Source organism: Dama dama, chromosome 28 (genome assembly GCF_033118175.1).
Source record: "Dama dama isolate Ldn47 chromosome 28, ASM3311817v1, whole genome shotgun sequence".
Classification (NCBI taxonomy): domain Eukaryota; kingdom Metazoa; phylum Chordata; class Mammalia; order Artiodactyla; family Cervidae; genus Dama; species Dama dama.
In genome coordinates this window covers 8,394,681-8,413,522 of record NC_083708.1, presented here as the reverse complement: position 1 = coordinate 8,413,522, position 18,842 = coordinate 8,394,681, and the positions used below count along the sequence as shown (strand labels likewise).

Here is an 18,842-nt window from a genome sequence, read left to right as displayed (position 1 = left end):
GTCTGTGTCTAATTCATTTAACCTTTTTGTACTATCAGCCATTTTTTCCACTTAAAATGTCCTGGTTGGAGTGATAACATTTTAAGAGCTTTGTCCATTGAGCTGTAACTCTACATAGGAGCAGAAAGAATTAACCTTCAGAGTCCTCAGATTGCCTGTGGCCAGTGAACTCAGCAGGGGACGAGATGCTAATGAGACAAAAGTTGCAGATTGTATCCCTGTTCACACCAGAGAGTGGAGCTGAGGTCCCTGACCATGGCTGAGTCCCAGCCCCTGCCAGCTCTCACACAAAATTCATGCCGCTCCTAACGAGGGTGCCACGTGAATGGGAAGCAATTTTTGCAAATGCATCTCCATTTCTGGGAAAGCATTTCACAGAACGTGTTTTACTAACAGGGGGTCAGCGGCTCTGTGCTGTACGCCAAGGCCCGCACAAGCACACATGATTCCTTGATCAAAATGATAAATTCAGAGTTAGGTTTTTCAAAATCACCAGAGAGCATAACGTAAAAAACACAAATTTTTTAATTATACATTTAAGCAAGCAGAGGGTCTAGGAAAGGCTGTTGGACCACTCTCCAAGGCCAGTAAATCGTGCTCGCCTCCATCAGCGAGGGGAAATAGCACAGAATAAAGCTCTCCTTCCATCTTCCCGTGGCTTCGATTTGGAAACGGCCAGTTGTGGGGCCATGCTGGTCACAGGGGCTAAGTCAGAACATCCCGGGGGGCGCGGTGGGGGGGGGTGGGTTAGCATTTATGGGAATACTGAACTTCTCCTGTTTCTTAGTGTATCCTCCTCACATGCAATGCTTTTTTCACAGCAGGTGGTTAATAAAGACTAACTTAAAGGAAATCACGAAGTTACAAAGTCAGTATACCACTGCTTCTCCAAGACTCAAGCATCATTCCTTTGGCTTGACCCTGCTCTAATCTGTCTCAGACACTGGGGAAGATGTATGGAATCTGGAAAACGGGGGAGACAGACACAGAGAATGGATACGTGAGTGCAGGAAGGGAAAGGGGAATGAGTTGAGAGAGTGGCGTTGACATATATGCCCTACCAGGTGTGAAATATAAAACAGCAAGTGGGAACTTGCCGTCTAAGACAGGGATCAGTGGATCAACTGTGTGCTCTGTGATGACCTAGATGTGGGGGGGAAGGGGAATGAAGGGAGCTCCTTCAGGGAGGGGATATATGTATACATACGGCGGATTCTTGTGGCTCAGTTGGTAAAGAATCTGCCTGCATGGATGCCTGAGACAAGTGCCTGGAGCTGGTGCACTGGGAAGACCCAGAGGAATCGGGTGGAGAGGGAGATGGGAGGGGTGATCGGGATGGGGAATACATGTAAATCCATGGCTGATTCATGTCAATGTATGACAAAAACCACTACAATATTGTAAAGTAATTGGCCTCCAACTAGTAAAAATAAATGAAAAAAAAAAGCAAAAAAAAAAAAAAGAATCTGCCTGCAGTGCAGGAGACCCAGGTTCGATCCCTGGGTTAGGAAGATCTCCTGGAGAAGGAAATGGCAACCCACTCCAGTATCCTTGCCGGGAAAATCTCATGGACAGAGGAGCCTGGTGGGCTGCAGTCCATGGGGTCGCAAAGAGTCGGGCACGACTGAGTGACTAACACTTACTTACTTTCGGCTGATTCACGGTGTTGTATGGCAGAAACCAACACATTGTAAATCAAGTATACCCCAATTTAAAAAATACATAAAGGAAAAATGTATTTCAATATTATCAATTCACCTTGACTTCTGCTCAAAGACCAGTCTGAGAGAACAAGGCAAAACCAAACAGAACAGAATTCTGAAGAGGGAACTCATAACATTTAGGTCGCTGGGTTGAATTTCTGAGAAAAGCATAAAGAAACTTCCACAGCAGCAGATGCGCTCCTTGTAGAGTTTTTTTAAGAGCGCTGCTAACTGTGGTCAGATCGCTCTTTTGATGAATTATGGATCAAGTCCCTTAGCCCCGGAACTTCGTCTGACAGGGTTTCTGGTTTGTTTTGATCAAGCTCTGATCTCTATGACTTAGACCAATTTGAAAATTGAGAGTCCTTGGCAGAGTCTGAGTTTGGAGCTTGAGCTAGCTGACCTAGTTTAGCATTCCCCCGTTACTTATTTCTTGTGTGGTTCCCGGCTAACGGGGCCCACCACCGCTTGCCTTCTCTGTAAGGAAGGGATGCCAACAGCTGCCAGGCAGAGCACTCGAGAAGCTCAGAGCTAATTCTCCACGCAGTTATCGGACACAAGCTAAGTACTCGATATACGGAAGCTTTATGATTTTATTCCCCTGGTGCTATCTTTTTTATGACTGGCTGCATGATTTGTATTTACAGCCACCTTATGCCCCGTGATTCGTTCAGCAGAACACGCTCCTTCCTGGCCTCCCCTGGGAGGGGTTTCAGAGTTGTGATGGTGAGATAGCCATCATGTGGGAGGCCCTGTGCCAAACAGCATGGGCACCGACTTCAGGAGGCAGGACTCTGCTTGTCTCAGGCAGGAAGTATTCTGAAAATCAGCACAAGGAACGCACGCCACAAAGAAGTGCGATGTCTCTGCCACACTCAAAGTGCAAGCCCTAGATTTAGCCACAGTAGACTAAAAGGACACTCACGTTTATGGAAAGCTGTAACTAACTAATTCTTTGCTATGTGCCTGTCTGGCTTCCACTTGACAAATTTCTTAGGGACTATCTATGGTTTTCTATAAATATACTGAAGCACATCTCAGCACATAGCTTTAGCTGAATTCCTTAGCAAAAGAGAGCTGTAGCTGAGGCTCATGATCTGAGATATCCAAACCACAGGAAGCATGTTCTCCTCCCCTCAACCCAGCAGCAAGTTCCTGGGCACCAAAGTGCAGAGACTAGCCCCAAGGAGTAGGAGCTACTTAGCAGAATGGAAAGCTTTCACGGATTGCGGTGATCCCAACTAGAAATATAAGGGGATTGTAAGAAAAGCTTCAAAGACAAGCAGGGACACTTCACTAGGACTGAGATAAACACCCCAGGACAGTCATCTAGCCCCAGTAGAGAGCAGCTGCAGGTCAAGTGCGATCCAGCCCCTTCCTGCCTCTTCACCCCCTCTTGAGCTATCCTGCCCCCAACTCTCTCTACCCCAGGTTCAGCAGACTTCTCAGTGCATCACAAACATGATTCTATCCAGCTTCTGGACCCCTACAATGTGGCTCCCTTTCTTCAACCATTTTGCTGTCTGTCTGTTTACTCAAAGAGCTGTTTATTTGTTTTTGCTTTTTTTCCCCCTTGCCCTCCACACATAGATTTACATCCCATGTCCTCAAAAAAGCTTTCAGATCACCACCACCCCCTAAAGCACATGAGGTCTGCATAGGCTCTTTATTTATTTATTTTTATTCTGATTAGTGAGCATTTTTATCTTTCATTTACCAGTACAGTCATCCTTCATGACTGGCAAAAAATTCATGGAAGAAGGAAACAGCCAGTCCATGGAAGTAATCACCTACAGGAATGTGATGTGAAGAAAGAGGTCCTATCTACCAGAAGGGCCCCTTGCTCTCTGTTCTGGGAGCTGGTGTTCCCCAAAACCTGGAGAATCAATATGACTGTCTCTGACTCTCTCTGCACCCAGGCACGAGCACCCCAGTAAAACTACCAGGAGCTCACCCAGCAACAGGTAAGTGCCCCTTCACCCTAATGTCAGGCAGGCGGCAGGCAGCCGTAAGCAGCGCATACAGGGCAGCAGACACGATGAGCTGCAACTGTACTGTGTAGGTTTTTTGTGCGATATATCACAATTCTCAATTGTGATGCATTTGTGCGATGAACGGTGTAGGTCTTTTTCTCAACCAGCCTATCATTTAGTTGAGATTATTTCTATTTTGCTCACTCTCATGCCCCCAGCATATAGCACAAGGCATAGGAAAATGCAAATACTCAAATATTTCAAATTGACTGGCTTCATTCCTACTGTGCAGAAGACCCTGGGATGAGCACTGGGAGAATAAAGATAATGGATAAACGGTCCCCTCCCCAATGTGCTGCCTGCTTTTCAGCTCAACACCGTCCTCTGCTCTATGGCCAGGGCTCTTGTATGTCCAGGGAAGGAGATAAGAATGCTTAGTTTTACAAGTAAGGAAGCTGGTTTTCCTGATTAAATATGGGATCAAACTAGTCCTATTTCAATGGCATTTTAAAATTAATTTTTCCTGGAATATAGTTGCTTTAACATGTTGTATTAGTTTCTGCTGTATAATAGAGGGAATCACCCACACGTATACATATTTACCCGCTTCCTTGTATTTCCTTCCAATTAAAGTTACAACAGAGCGTTGACTAGAGCTCCCTGTGCTATACTGTCTGTCCTCATTAGTTATCTGTTTTATCCATAATATCAACACTACATATACGTCAATCCCAGTATCCCAGTTCTTCCCACCTCCCACTGGTGTCCATGAGTTTGTTGTCTATAGCTATGTCTCTATTTCTGCTTAGCAAATGAGATCATCTACGCCATTTTTCTAGATTCTGCACATATGCATTAATTAAAATAAAACAACATTTACACACTACTGTTCATAAGCTGGGCTTCTCCTGTGGCTCAGATGGTAAAGAATCTGCCTGCGATGCAGGAGACCCAGGTTTGATCCCTGGATAACCAACAAGGACCTACTGTATAGCAGAGGGAACTCTAGTCAATATCCTATAATAACCTACAAGGGAAACGAATCTGAAAAAAAATGAGTAAGTATCTACATATAACTGAATCACTTTGCTGTAACCTGAAACTAACACAACATTGTCAATCAACCATACAACTTTGAAAATGTCATGTTAAGTCTCAAGGCCATCATGAGCACAGACACCCACTTTTGAGCTCCAAAATCACTGCAGATGGTGATTGCAGCCATGAAATTAAAAGACACTTGCTCCTTGGAAGGAAAGTTATGACCAACCTAGATAGCATATTGAAAAGCAGAGACATTACTTTGCCAACAAAGGTCCATCTAGTCAAGGCTATGGTTTTTCCAGTGGTCATGTATGGATGTGAGAGTTGGACTGTGAAGAAAGCTGAGCATTGAAGAATTGATGCTTTTGAACTGTGGTGTTGGAGGAGACTCTTGAGAGTCCCTTGCACTGTAAGGAGATCCAACCAATCTACCCTAAAGGTGATCAGTCCTGGGTGTTCATTGGAAGGACTGATGTTGAAACTGAAACTCCAACACTTTGGCCACCTGATGTGAAGAGCTGACTCATTTGAAAAGACCCTGATGCCTTAAAATATTGAGGGCAGGAGGAGAAGGGGACGACAGAGGATGAGATGGTTGGATGGCATTACCAAGTCAATGGACACGGACTTGGGTGAACTCTGGGAGTTGGTGATGGACAGGGAGGCCCGGCGTGCTGCAGTCCATGGGGTCACAAAGAGGTGGACATGACTGAGTGACTGAACTGAATTGAACTGAGGGCCTCAGACGTGGAGAATGCAGAAGAGGATGTGTGGCCTTGATTCTTTCCCGAGAAGGAGCCACCTCTCTGACACACAGCTTGGTCTTCGTCCAACACTGTAGGCCTCCCCCAACACTACTTCATTGCCCATCCCTGGTGGAGTGAGGGCTGCCTTGTTTAGCAGCAGAAGGGCATCAGGAGAGAGAGAAAAATCCACTGCAGGGAGCAAAGCCAGGGGCCTTGGGAAAGAAGATGGCTGGAGAGAGGAAGGTCTCTGGAAGAGTTTACAACCCAAGGGAGAGGCTGTGAGGGTGGAAGGGGACAGTAGATGTGGGACGGGCATGCAGAAAGATGCAGGGGACACCTGTGAAGCAGAAACGCATGCACCCTTTCCAGAATACTTCCTGCATACCTGCTAAGTACTTGTCCCAGTTCCGAGTGCTGGGAAAACAACAGTGAGCAAGACACTCACAGGTCCCTGCCCTCACGGACCTTACACGGCGCTGAGTAAGGAAAGTAAACTTAACAGCAAGTAATCATCTAAAACATGACTTAAAGTGATGATAGAAAAATAAAGTAGTGTATGGGGCCAGGGAGTCACTGGGCAGTGAGGGGTATGTGTGTGCACACTTATGTACATGTGTGTGTGGGGGGGTGGTGCGGGCGTGTGCTAAGGCACGTCACTCGTGTCTGACTCTTTCGTGACCCCATGGACTGTAGCCCGTCAGACTCCTGTGGCCCTGGGAGTCTCCAGGCAAGAATGCTGGAGTGGGCTGCCATTTCCTCCTGCAGGGGGTCTTCGTGACTCAGGGACTGAACCTGTGTCTCTTACGTCTCCCGCATGGGCAGCTGGGTTCTTTACCTCTAGCACCACCTGGTGTGTATGTGTGGGTGTTTGTGCATATGTGTGTATACATGTGTCTGTGTGTGAGAATGAGTGTGTGTACGAGTGTATGTGTGGGTGTTTGTGTATATGTGTGTCTGTGTGTGTGTATGTGTGGATGTTTGTATGTGTGTCTGTGTACACATGTGTAGATGTGTGTGTACAGTGTCTGTATGTGTGTGCGTGTGAAAGGCTCCATTAGGTTGAACAGCCAGCAGGAAAGACCTTTCTGAAGAGATGACGTGTGAGCTGAAAACAGGGTGACGAAGGGGTCATTAGCCAGGGGCAGGCTGAGGAGGCCAGTCCCAGGAAAACGACAGGCAGGGGGGCACCTGAGGCGTTTAAGAGACAGAGAAGAAGCAGATGCAGCCGGCGTCACCTTCAGTAGGAGCTGAGGGGTGGAGGAGGAAGACTACTAACACAGGATGAGAGGGGCCCAGATCCCACCGGAGTCTTGTTACACAAGTTTCAGAAAAACACAAAATCTAACAGTGGCTGCTGACGGGACAGGAGAGTGGGAAGGAAAACAAGGGGACCAGGAAGGAGCCTGTGTCGACCGCAGAGGCCGGGGGCGGTGGCTCAATGAGGGGGACGAGGCGATGTGGCAATGCCCCCTTAATCAGTGGACAAGCCGATGTGGCAATGCTGGTGATGTCCCCTTAATCAGGGGACAAGCCGATGTGGCAATGCTGGTGATGCCCCCTTAATCAAGGGATGAGGCAATGTGGCGATGCCCCCTTAATCAAGGGATGAGGCAATGTGGCGATGCTGGTGATGCCCCTTAATCAGGGGATGAGGCAATGTGGCGATGCCCCCTTAATCAGGGGATGAGGCAATGTGGCGATGCCCCCTTAATCAGGGGACAAGCCGATGTGGTGATGCTGGTGATGCCCCCTTAATCAGGGGACTGGTGCCCAAGAGGCAGATGGCAGCAACGCCGAGCCCAGGCTTGGGCCCCTCGAGGACCGGCAGGCCCACGTGCCCACACCAGACCCCACGGGGCATGCCCGGGCCAGTGGGCAGCTCCATGTGGCGGTGCATGAGGCTCTGGGGTGGAGCTGAGAGCACGTGTCCAGTTTCCGCCGCCCCACAGGCCTGAAGCTCAGAAGCTGTGCGTCCTAAGCCCTAGTGGAAATCTGGAGCCTTTCGCAGAAAAATAAAGTAAAATTACCAGGAATAGAGCCAACTGGGATAAAATCAGGGTTGGAAGAGGACAAGGTGAGAAAGATGAGGGATGAGGCGGGGGAAGGAGAGAAGACTCTCCGCTGGGGAGACTAATCCAAATGAGACAGGCCAAGCCTGCAGCAAGCTAAGCATCCAGAGAAACTTCAGGCTGCAGAGTCTTGTCACCTGGGAAGCTAAATGGCATCACCTCTCTTGGCTAAAGGGGGACTCTCCCAGTCCTGCAAGATTGCCTGTGGTGGGCTCAAACCAGTCTGCCTCCTGATCCTTAGGTTCAAGCTTTCAACACTCCAAACGTCGGAAGGCAACTGTACTTGAAGGCAGGGCCTTTGAACAGGTAATTGAGTTAAAATAAGGCTGGGTCCCAACCCAGTCTGACAGGTGTGCTTGTGAGAAGAGGCGTTGAGGACACACAGAAACATCAGGGGTGACGCACGCAGAGAAGAGAGTCTTGTGAGGCCACAGGGAAAAGGCAGCCAGCTGTAGGCTGAGGACAGAGGCCTCAGGGGAAAGCACAGCTGCCCACACCCTGATCTTGGCCTTCCAGCCTGCAGAACTGCGAGGCAACACACTCCTGTTGCTCAAACTACCCAGTTCATGGTATTTATTACGGCAGCCCCACGACGTGACACATTCCCCGATAATTTCTTAAGAGAAAAATTTGATAATAAATGAAGTCACAAGAAAAGACTATCTGTACATTGTGCTTCTGCAAATGCCAATGTTTTCCTGAGTCTGAAGGAAATAACAAGGGATTCCAAAAGGGCAAGACTGCTTATCAGAGGCCTCATCATTTTTTCTTAAGCTTCACCAAAGCCGTTCACGTACATCACAGGACAGGTACCAGTTGATAAGAGGCACTCCACAAACACCCAACTTTCCTGAGTTCCCCTCAGCTTGCAGCCATCTTCCGAATTCTGTGCACAGTAGGATTTACTCGTGTTGATGGGTGAAGCAAGACACATTCCTTATATCTCCCCCATTTAAGGCAGATGTTCGGCACTGAATTTCTTCTTTCCTTCTTTATAATAGGGGAACACCTTCAACACTGTCTAGAGAGAGCTCTGAGTTACATAACTCCTCTCTACCCCAGAGAAAGAATAGGGAACCATCTCAGGCTTCAAGCATTGAAAGCAGCATCTGTTGTGACTCAGACTGATTGTTAGCTGGACTCAAACTGGGTCCCACAGGGCCAGGAATCCTGGCTACTGATTCAAGCCATCCTCTCATCCACTTGCTGGTTAACTATAAAACGGTCTTGTGGTGTCAGCCTTTCAGACTAATTCTTCTTTTCTGACTCTCATGCTTATTGACACATTCCCTGTCCTTCTCCAAGAGTAGGGAAAGAAAAGAAAAAAGACGCAGCAATCCATTCTTGCTTAGGTAGTGCTGTGAGGAACACTTGACCTTCCTTTGTTCCCAGGAGAGAGAGCAAAATATACATCTGCAGCAGCAGCAGATGCGTGTGGTCCAGAGATGCTTCAGGTGTTCGCTCAGTCAGAATCTCACCTTCCCCAATCATAAGGGTTGGCAGGTCTCTTAACCTTTTACTGTGTGTCATGTGTGAAATTAAAAGTTGCTTACTCTTTGGGAGAAAAGTTATGACCAAGCTAGACAGTGGCACGCACGTGTAGCCAGCGGCTGCCTTACTGGATGGCTCAGCTAGAGAATCATCATGATACAGTGTATAGATGGCACCACAATAGACCATGAGATTAAAAGATGCTTACTCCTTGGAAGGAAAGTTATGACCAACCTAGACAGCATACTAAAAAGTAAAGATATTACTTTGCCCACAAAGGTCTGTCTAGTCAAAGCTATGGTTTTTCCAGTGGTCATGTATGGATGTGAGAGTTGGACTATAAAGAAAGCTGAGCGCTGAAGAATTGATGCTTTTGAACTGTGGTGTTGGAGAAGACTCTTGAGAGTCCCTTGGACTGCAAGGAGATCCAACCAGTCCATCCTAAAGGAAATCAGCCCTGAATATTCATTCGAAGGACAGATGTTGAAGCTTGAAACTCCAATACTTTGGCCACCTGATGTGAAGAACTGACTCACTGACAAAGAAACTGACTCATTTCCCTGATGCTGGGAAAGATTGAAGGCATGAGAAGAAGGGGACAACAGAGGATGAGATGGTTGGATGCCATCACCGACTCGATGGACATGAGTTTGAGTAAACTCCGGGAGTTGGTGATGGACAGGGAGGGCTGGCGTGCTGCAGTCCATGGGGTCACAAAGAGTTGAACATGACTGAGCGACTGAACTGAACTTATGTGCTATATAACTTTTAGACAGTGATTTAACCCTCATATCAGCACTATGCATGGGTACCAACATTCCATATGATGGAAGAGAATATGGTGACACTTAGAGATCCAGTCACCTGTCCAGCATCAGACAGGAGACAAGTGGCAGAACCATGACCAGAAGCTCAGGACTCTGCCCACAGAGCAAGCACTCTGCATCACCATCCTCTACTACCTTCCCTACATCCCCAGGAAATTATTAATTTACACTAATTATTATTTATTATTAATTATAGGAAATATTGTAGTTATTAATTAATTATAGGAAAGTATTAATCTTCCTGGTTGCACAATGTTCCTTCAGCAGAGGACCTCAAGGCATCAGGTGAGGTCTTGGATGTTAGCATTATAGTACCATCCCAAACCTAAAGAGTCCTTACTAGATCCTATTTGGTCAAGAAAATTAGGCTAATCATTACATGAGGGCCTTGGATTATCACAGTCACAGATGCATCCCCACCTGTCAATCCACTCTTTTGTACACAGAAAACAAAAGGGTCTCACACTGAAAGCAGCAGAGAAATGATACTTAAGGATCCTCACCTAATTCTTGACGGGTAACTTGAGAAAGATCCAACATACCTGCCTTCTTATCAAGTGTTTTAGGAGAGAAGATGCTTAACTTACCGAAAATCATCAAGTCTATTGAGAATTTAATTATTTCTGTTTTGGCTGGGCTGGGTCTTCCTTGCCGCACTGGGGCTTTCTCTAGGTGCAGTGAGTAGGGGCTACTTCTGACTGTGGTGTGTGGGCTCAGCGTTCCATTGCGGTGGCTCCCCTGCTGCCGCGCACAGAGCTTCACACTCTTCTTCTCTGGTGCTTGGGCTTAGCAGCTGCCGCTCTCAGGCTCTAGAGCATGGCTTAGTCGCTCCGGGGTATGTGCTGTCTTCTGGACCAGGGATAGAGCCCGTGTCCCCTGCACTGGCAGGTGGCGTCCTTACCACTGAGTCACCAGGGAAGCCCTCGATTTGATTTCTTGATCTCCTAATTCTGATAATTTTACTAAGAATACAGTTCGCATTTAAGAAACAAATTGGAAGTGGAAGTTTGTGGCCTCCTATTTAATCTAACTTATTGGAAAAATGAATTTTCAAGCCTCAGGAATATGTCAGGCAAACAAATGATTTTCAAACATTGATTGGGGAACCTGTTTGAGGGTCCTGATCAACTTTTCATAACACAACAGAAAAGAATAGAAAACGCAAGAGTGCATTACCTACAGAGTAGGTAAATATTTTACAAAAGTCTATTTTTCACAGTTATATGTTATATGTAAGACTGTGTGTCTTACAGTGGGTCACAGTCAAAAACATTTGGAAAATGCTGAGTTGGGCCAGTAGAAGTTTCATCAGGGAACAAAAAAGATGCTTCAAAAGAGACAAGTCCTCATATTCGTCAAGTGTGAGGGCCATTGCACATGAGTCTCTGTGGATACTCCATGTGTGTATTCTTCCAATTTTTCTTTCTTTACTCCCAGTGATAAGCCGTCTCAGGGGCCTGCCTTTCATTCCATTAAGTGGATCTTGCCTCCTTTGCTGATCCACTATTGCTGAAATATGCTTGCTTTCTTTTCTCTGAACCTCTAGATCAGTGACGTGGCCAAGTCTTCCTTGACTCATGAATCCCCCTTCTCCACCTCAGCCAGACCATCTTTCAGAAACAGCACTCAGGTTTAGTAACTTTGTTTATAGAGAATCATATCCAAACTCTTCTCTAGCCTTGGTTCTCCTGCCTTCACGATTGACATTTTCCAACGTGAATCTCATTTTTTACAAAACTTGGTCTTTTGAATGTGCCACATGCATACCATTATTATGTCTTTCCCTTTTTCTTTCTTTCTTTCTTTTTTTTTTTTAAACTTTTTGGCCACACACTGTGGCAAGTGGGTTCTCACACCCCCTGCATCCAAAGCATTGAGTTTTCATCACCGGGCGCCAGGGAAGTCCCAATTACTACACCTTTGATTGGAGTTTGAGGATTGTTTCTGCCCTAGCTTTCTTCTCCAAATTCTATCTTAAGGCCTAAGGTTCTTTTTTGATTGCTGCAGTTCAGACTCTATGTTTTGAGAGTTCCTGGAAGGGAGACACTGTACTCCTATCTCTCTTCCTTGTTACTGGCCTAGCCTCATTCCTAAATTATCTTTTCCTTCAATAACATTGTAAGCAGCTTGAGAGCAAGGCCTTTCTTTTACCTTAAGAGTTACAAAACCAGCGAAAGTGAAAGTGAAGTCGTGTTCGACCGACTCTGCAATCTCATGGACTGTAGCCCACCAGACTCCTCCATCCACGGAATTTTCTAGGCAAGAGTACTGGAGTGGGTTGCCATTTCCTTCTCCAGGGGATCTTCCCAACCCAGGGATTGAACCCGGGTCTCCCGCATTGCAGACAAATACTTTACAACACCAGTACTAATGGCATTACAGAGTACCTGCTGTCTGCCACGTGATTCACAAGTGGGTTGTTACATATATAATCTGCATTTTTTTCTAAGCCTCTCAACAACCCTGAAAAACAGATATCATTGGGCTTCATTATTCATGGATTTCGTATTTGCAAGTTCAACTACTCACTAAAATTAATTTCTAACTCACAAGTCAAAGTTCATAGCTTCAAGAACACGCACAGCGTGGTGACTTTGAGCCACCCCAAGCACACAAACCCAGCTCAGGCCACAGGACCACGCTCTGAGTTTTGGTCTCAGCCCACACACTGTAAACAAGTGTGTGCTTCATGGTCAATTTATGCCCAGGTTTTTCCCCATATATTTTGTGCTTTTTGATGGTAATTTCACTGTTGAAAATGGCTCTCAGCATAGTGTTGGAGGATTATCTAGCATTCCTAAATTCAAGAACGCTCTGGTATGCCTTAGAGAGAAAATATGTGTATTAGATAAGCTTTGTTCAGGCATGATATGTAACAATAATGATGTTTTATATAAACAAATATATAATAATGAATATATGATAATAACATACATATTGTTATATATACATAACAATAAGTACAACAAGGTCATGTATTAATTAGTTGATGAAATTATACTACCAGATTCTTGTAGGAATCCATCTTATATTTTCCCTACTAGTAAATAATTCAGTATTCTTTCACTTATAGAATATAACTGCCATGACTAATGGGAATAGACCCTACTACTATTTATTCTTTATATATGAAGAAATAAGGTACATAAAGACTAAGCAATGTGTCTGAAAACATCAACATAGCTATTGGACAAATTTCAATTTTCATGTCTGATTCAACTTTGTAAGTCCCATAGTTCCAGGTGTGGGTGGTGTAGCTCAACTTCCACTGATAGAATGCGACTCGGTATGAATTTTTCCCAGGGTAAAAAAACAAGTAAATGGATAAATCCTCTCTTTTTTCTTTCTTTCTCTTAATTGGAAGCTTAGGGTACTGTTCTTTTTTGTAAAGCAAATTCCTCAAATATTACTATATTATTCATGTTCACTAATTACTTGAACAAATATTTGCATCTCCACTATGCTCCAAGTGCCAGCTTAAGCCCCAGGGACCTAATTGTCTCTCAACAAGTTTAAAATTTACTGCTGAAAAGAGGCCTGGAAACAAATAATCTCACCATTATGTGAAACACCTGCTCTAATAGGAATATTTTTGTTGTTTTTTAGTCACTAAGTTGAGTCTTAGCACCAACAAAAAGACTCTTTGTGACCCAGTGGACTGTAGCTTGCCAGGATTCTCTGTCCATTGGGTATTTACAAGGTTTCAAAAGGCAAGACAATTAGGAAAACACTGAATTCTGCCTGAGATCTGAAGAGTTTTGGACTAGAAATGTTTTTTGATCTACATCTTGAAGGAATCTGCATCAGATTAGAAACAGGAAGACCAAACTACAGCAGAGAACCAATAGAGCGGAAATATGGACATAAGGCCAAACCCCAGGGTGTGGAAAGAATATGCCTGAAGCGAAAAGGCTTTTGGAATAATTTTATACTAACCAGTTTCCCAAAATAAAACTATCACTATGCTCTATCCTTCCAAGGTATAAAGGCACACCATATTTTCCCCCTAATTTCAACAGATTGTGGCTACTCTATCTCACTTTCATCAATGTATCAATGGAGATACAAGATTGATCCAATGTATTAATCTTTTACTGAATCTAGCATTACTAGGCATTTTACATAAAAAGCCTTGCACAGAACTACACTTAAAAGAATGTATTCTCTCTAAAGAGTTTTACTTAACATCTCTTTGGTCTTTGCTCTTTCCCCAGTTTAAAAAAAAAAAAAAAAAAGGATAAAAACTCAGTGGTGTCTATATAATTATTAATTTTGCTGTTAATTCAACAAACATTTGTTAAACACCTTGTATAGTCAAGAATCTGCTAAATACCATTTGGCTGAGGGAGACTTGGAGCTAGGCTAGGATCCAAAGATTGATCAGGACTATTTCTTCTTTTGCAAAGATTCACACATGACTGCTAATAACTCAAGATGTAAAGAGATGCAGGAGGAAATGTGCTTCTGGAACGCAGAGGCCCAGGGTACCGAGAGATTAATTTAGAAGATGGAGACAGACAAAGCCAGACTGAAAGCACAGAGGAAGCTAAGGCCTGGAGCCAAGAAACACAGCACATGTAGGAGGCAGGAAGTGGGTTGATTTAGCTCTAGGTCTGTGAAGGGGGGCAGTGGTCCATGCTCACGACTGGAGAGACAGGTGATCCAGGTACTGTGGATACACCAGAAGGCAAGGCACAGGCTTTGGGTTGTCCTTCAGGCAGCCGTGAAGCCCAGGTGAAGGGTTCTGACTTAATCATGATGTAATCATGGCCATCCTAGGACAGCCAATGGGGCTTCCCTGGTGACTCAGCAGTAAAAGAATCCACCTGCCAATGCAGGAGATTCAGGTTCAATCTGTGGGTTGAGAAGATCCCTGGAGAAGGAAATGGCAACCCACTCCATTCCACCCGCCCACTCCAGGTAAGTATTCTTGCCTGGGAAATCCCGTGTAAAGAGGAGCCTGGTGGGCTACAGTTCACGAAGTCCCAAAAGAGTCAGACCTGACTTAGCAACTAAGCAACAAGGACAGACAATAGGGTCACGGTGTACATGATGAGTAGGGATGTGGGGAAAGATCTGAGGGAGGAAGGAAGGAAAGAGGCCATGGAAATAGTGCGGGCTGGGATCCCTGAAAAAAGGCACAGTTAGGGTAACAGCAGTGGGGAGAGAGAAGAAAGACGGAAGAGGCAGAGTATTGACTGACCCATCAGGAAAGGAAGAGAAGGGAAAAGTCCAGATGATATTACAGGAGCAGCCTAAGGACCAGTAATTCTACCAAGGTGAAAAGGCAAGAGAACATGGCGCTTATGATGAATTTAGTTTTTGTCATATGAAGTCTGATGAGACAAGTTAATCACAAGTGCCCAGAGCCCCAGGGAGTAAAGACATAGGTGGTGCTGGGTAAGGCAAGACAAGCAAAGACAACAAGGACATCCAAAAAGATTTGTGTAAAATGGTCTGTGGAGGGTCGAATAAGAGGTACAAAGTGCCCTGGGATTTTAGAGTTGAGAAAGGTCATTTTCAGAGGAAGTCTGGGGCTTGTAGGACTGGCCTTCAGAAAGACTTGCAGCAACTGTGCCTGGAGTGTGACAGGCAGAGATGAAGAAGGACTTCCAGAAGAAGAAGGCATCCAGGTGCCTGGAAAGACATCAGCCAAGACAGCAGAGTAGAAAAACGCAGCTCCTTTATGTAAGAAATGACCAGGACAGCAGCCTGCTGAGATTTTGTGTGCATGCCGAGGACTACCTACCGAGCAGGACAGAAACTCAGGAAGGTGTTTCTGACCATGATCAAACAACAACACAATCACATCGCTCTATTTAAGTCAAACCAGCTGATGTCCACGATAAAGCCTCTGGTTACACTAATTGTTCACGGAGTCCATGCCCTCCAATGAGAAGTTCATTCACAACATGACCCCAACACAACCTAGGAATTGTAATTTAAGTATGATTAAAACATTAAAGCCCTACATTCTCAATGGTGCAGAGAGGCGCAAGAGCTCATTGAGTGCAGCTTTCTGCCTGATGTTTCCATTGTGAACACAATAATCTGACGTTGTTCAAAATTACAACTTGTACTTTATGTCAAGGAGTTCACATGTAATTTTTGCAATGTAAATGATAATGGATAGAAGTATTTCAGAACTAAGAAGAAAAGTTGTACTTGACTTACTTTATTACATTTTTAAAACTGGAAAACTGTTTCATTCTTTGTAAAGCAGCCAAGTGTTAGTCGATTAGTCCTGTCTGACTCTATGCAGCCCCATGAACTGCAGCCCACTAGGATCCTTTGTCCATGGAATTCTCCAGGCAACAATAGTAGAATGGGTAGACATTCCTTTCTCCAGGAGATCTTCCCAACCCAGGGATCGAACCCCATCTCGTTGGAAAAGACCCTGATGCTGGGAAAGATTGAGGGCAGCAGGAGAAGGGGGCGACAGAGGTTGAGATGTTTGGATAGCATCACCGACTCAGTGGACATGAATTTGAGCAAACTGGGAGCCAGTTAAGGACAGGGAGGCCTGGTGTGCTCCAGTCCATGACTTAGCCACTGAGTAACAACAACAAGGTAGCAAAGGTGCTGGGAGCTCCCTGCTGGCCCAGTGTGTTAGGAAGGAGTACTTTCACTGCAGGGGCCTGGGTTTAACCTTTCCTGCAAGCACTGCAGTGCAGCCTAAAAAAGCATCGCAGTGCTCAAAGCACAGCATCTCCTCCTCCTCCCTGCAGTGTGTTTTTAGTTAGAAATGTATTCCTGGACACAGGTGATATAATATTATATGTACCATAGCCCCGTTAATTCTTACTGCAGCTACTTTGAGCAGGATATTTATATAATATAAGTACTATATGAATCTCCATACAAATTAGGGCATAGGTATTATTTATGAATAATTCCATGATGCCAAAAAGCATTCTATTCCTCTTTCCCTTCAATCTCTGGTCAAAACAAAGCAAAACAAAACAAACAAACGAACAAAAACATTCAAAAAGCCCACCCTCTGCATTCTCTAAGCAAAATGCAAATAAAACTCCCAAAAGAAGAGTGGGCTGAAAGAAAATTACCTGATGTGGGAGTTTTGCCAAACTTTTATGATAATGAACTTCATGCAGAGACACAGAAGAACATTATGCTGGAAACAGAGAAACTAACTCAAAAACCAGCTCAGTATTCTTGGCAGGAGTACATCTTAGCCTACAGCACAAGAAGACTTAAGCCGAAATCCAAACTAGTGTTGCATCAAATATGCTATGCTTGCCATTCAACAAGCTTGGTCTTAATAGCAAAGACAATTCTAAAATTGGATGAGTACTTAAACTGTGCTATGGAAATAAATGATGCCATTCTAGAAGTTTTCCATAACAAGACAAACAAGCTGTTGAGGAGTTACTGAACTTATTTTCCTATCCAGGGCAATTCTCTACTTGCCCGGCATTTTCAGGCAATAATTCCACAAAATTAAGTATGGCCTTCCCCCTCCTAACAGCAAAAGTCCAAACAAAACTTAAACTGTGTCTTCTTTGCATGCTATAGTCAATGCGCTTTCATTATGCCTAATGTACTTTTAATAGTCTCCTATGGCAAGATGGTGTTATTAAGTCTGGGAATAAAAGATCCATGCTACAACCTTGAATTTGCTATAGTGTCTTTTAGCTAACGGCTCAAATCACTTCACACACATTCTTACTCACTCTCTCCTTGAGGTGCATTATGTGTGTTGAGGACACTGAACGGTAGAATGACTAAGGAATTGGGGTCACTTCCAGAGCTCACACTGCACACAGCTTGGATTCTTCCCCAACAGGAGGGAGCATGCCCTGCTCCAAACCAGGAATCCTCCAAGGTGGCTATACTGGCTTCTCAGGCCCATAAGTGATCCCAAGCTCACTTGGTATTCCTTCATGGAGTTGCCTCCCTTACCTGGACGCCATCAGAGGCAGGGATGTAACTTGCCCTTTTAAAGGTGTCTGTCACATTCCTGAGGATTTCCACTGACATCAGAAGATCGCCCGCATAGAAGTTTTTCCTCTGCGTTAAATCCAGCAGCGTCTTGGTGACCTGGGACATCCCATCACCTGCCAGCATTCTCTGACCCTTTGCAAGATGTTCTTTGATCTGTGATGGTCAACAGAACAGAATAAACATCAGAATCTTCATTACTGTTTCTCCACATAGCTTCATCAGACCAATGTGTTTAAAACTGCAGAGCTGACTTTCCAATAGCACTGCAAAACTTGGGAAGGTTTCAAAACTAAGTTGCATGTTTCCCACCCTCGCAAGGAGAAACTGCCAGAATCTGTGTCCACATTTTGGCAGGCTTGATGGACTTGCCTTTTCTAGTTTTCAGAAAACATAATTTAGTGTTTTGCAGGAAGCATGTATTAATTTAGGGTTTGAACTGAAATAAAAATAAAAAGTAGTTTTGCACATGGTAAACAGGGGAGGTTGTTCAGTGAGGTGTGAGCAGAGATGGGAGAAAAGAAACGTCAAAATATCCTTCTGTATTTAAGAAGCTGAGTTTAACGATTTTTCCCTTCTTAAAGTAAACCCATCTTTATGAAGCAGCAAGAAAAAAGTTTTCACAATGACATTTAGCTTAAGACAGACATTTAGTTAAACTTTAGAGGTCTACTATGATGAACATGACTGAAAGCTAGATTAAGTTAGCTTTATTTTAAAAAGGAATAAACAACAACAAAATAAAAATCTCTCAGCTAGGTTTTTAGCAACAGAATGAATCATTGAGATGCAAGACTTAAATTAGTTTGATGACCAGAGAAATACACTGTCAGTTTTCATATTTGCTTATTGCCCAGTCCAAGGCATCTTATCCCATGGAAGAATGTTACAGTAAAAGAAGGTAAACTGATAGCAAGGATACATTATATGTTTACTTATTTAACAGAACATTAGTCTTTATTATCCCATTGCTAAATTTGTGATAACGTTAACTTATCATAAGATCATGAAATACTTAGGAGATAACACA

The 18,842-nt window shown here is 44.4% G+C and overlaps 1 protein-coding gene across 1 annotated transcript in view; it reads right to left on the bottom strand.

The window, feature by feature from the left end:
* The window catches only part of ADGRB3 (adhesion G protein-coupled receptor B3), an 840,391-nt gene that overhangs the window by 421,170 nt on the left and 400,379 nt on the right, over positions 1-18,842 (bottom strand). The window contains exon 11 of the mRNA XM_061131956.1: positions 17,774-17,968. Within this exon, the coding sequence (XP_060987939.1) occupies positions 17,774-17,968 (195 nt within the window). The remainder of the gene's footprint in view (positions 1-17,773; positions 17,969-18,842) is intronic.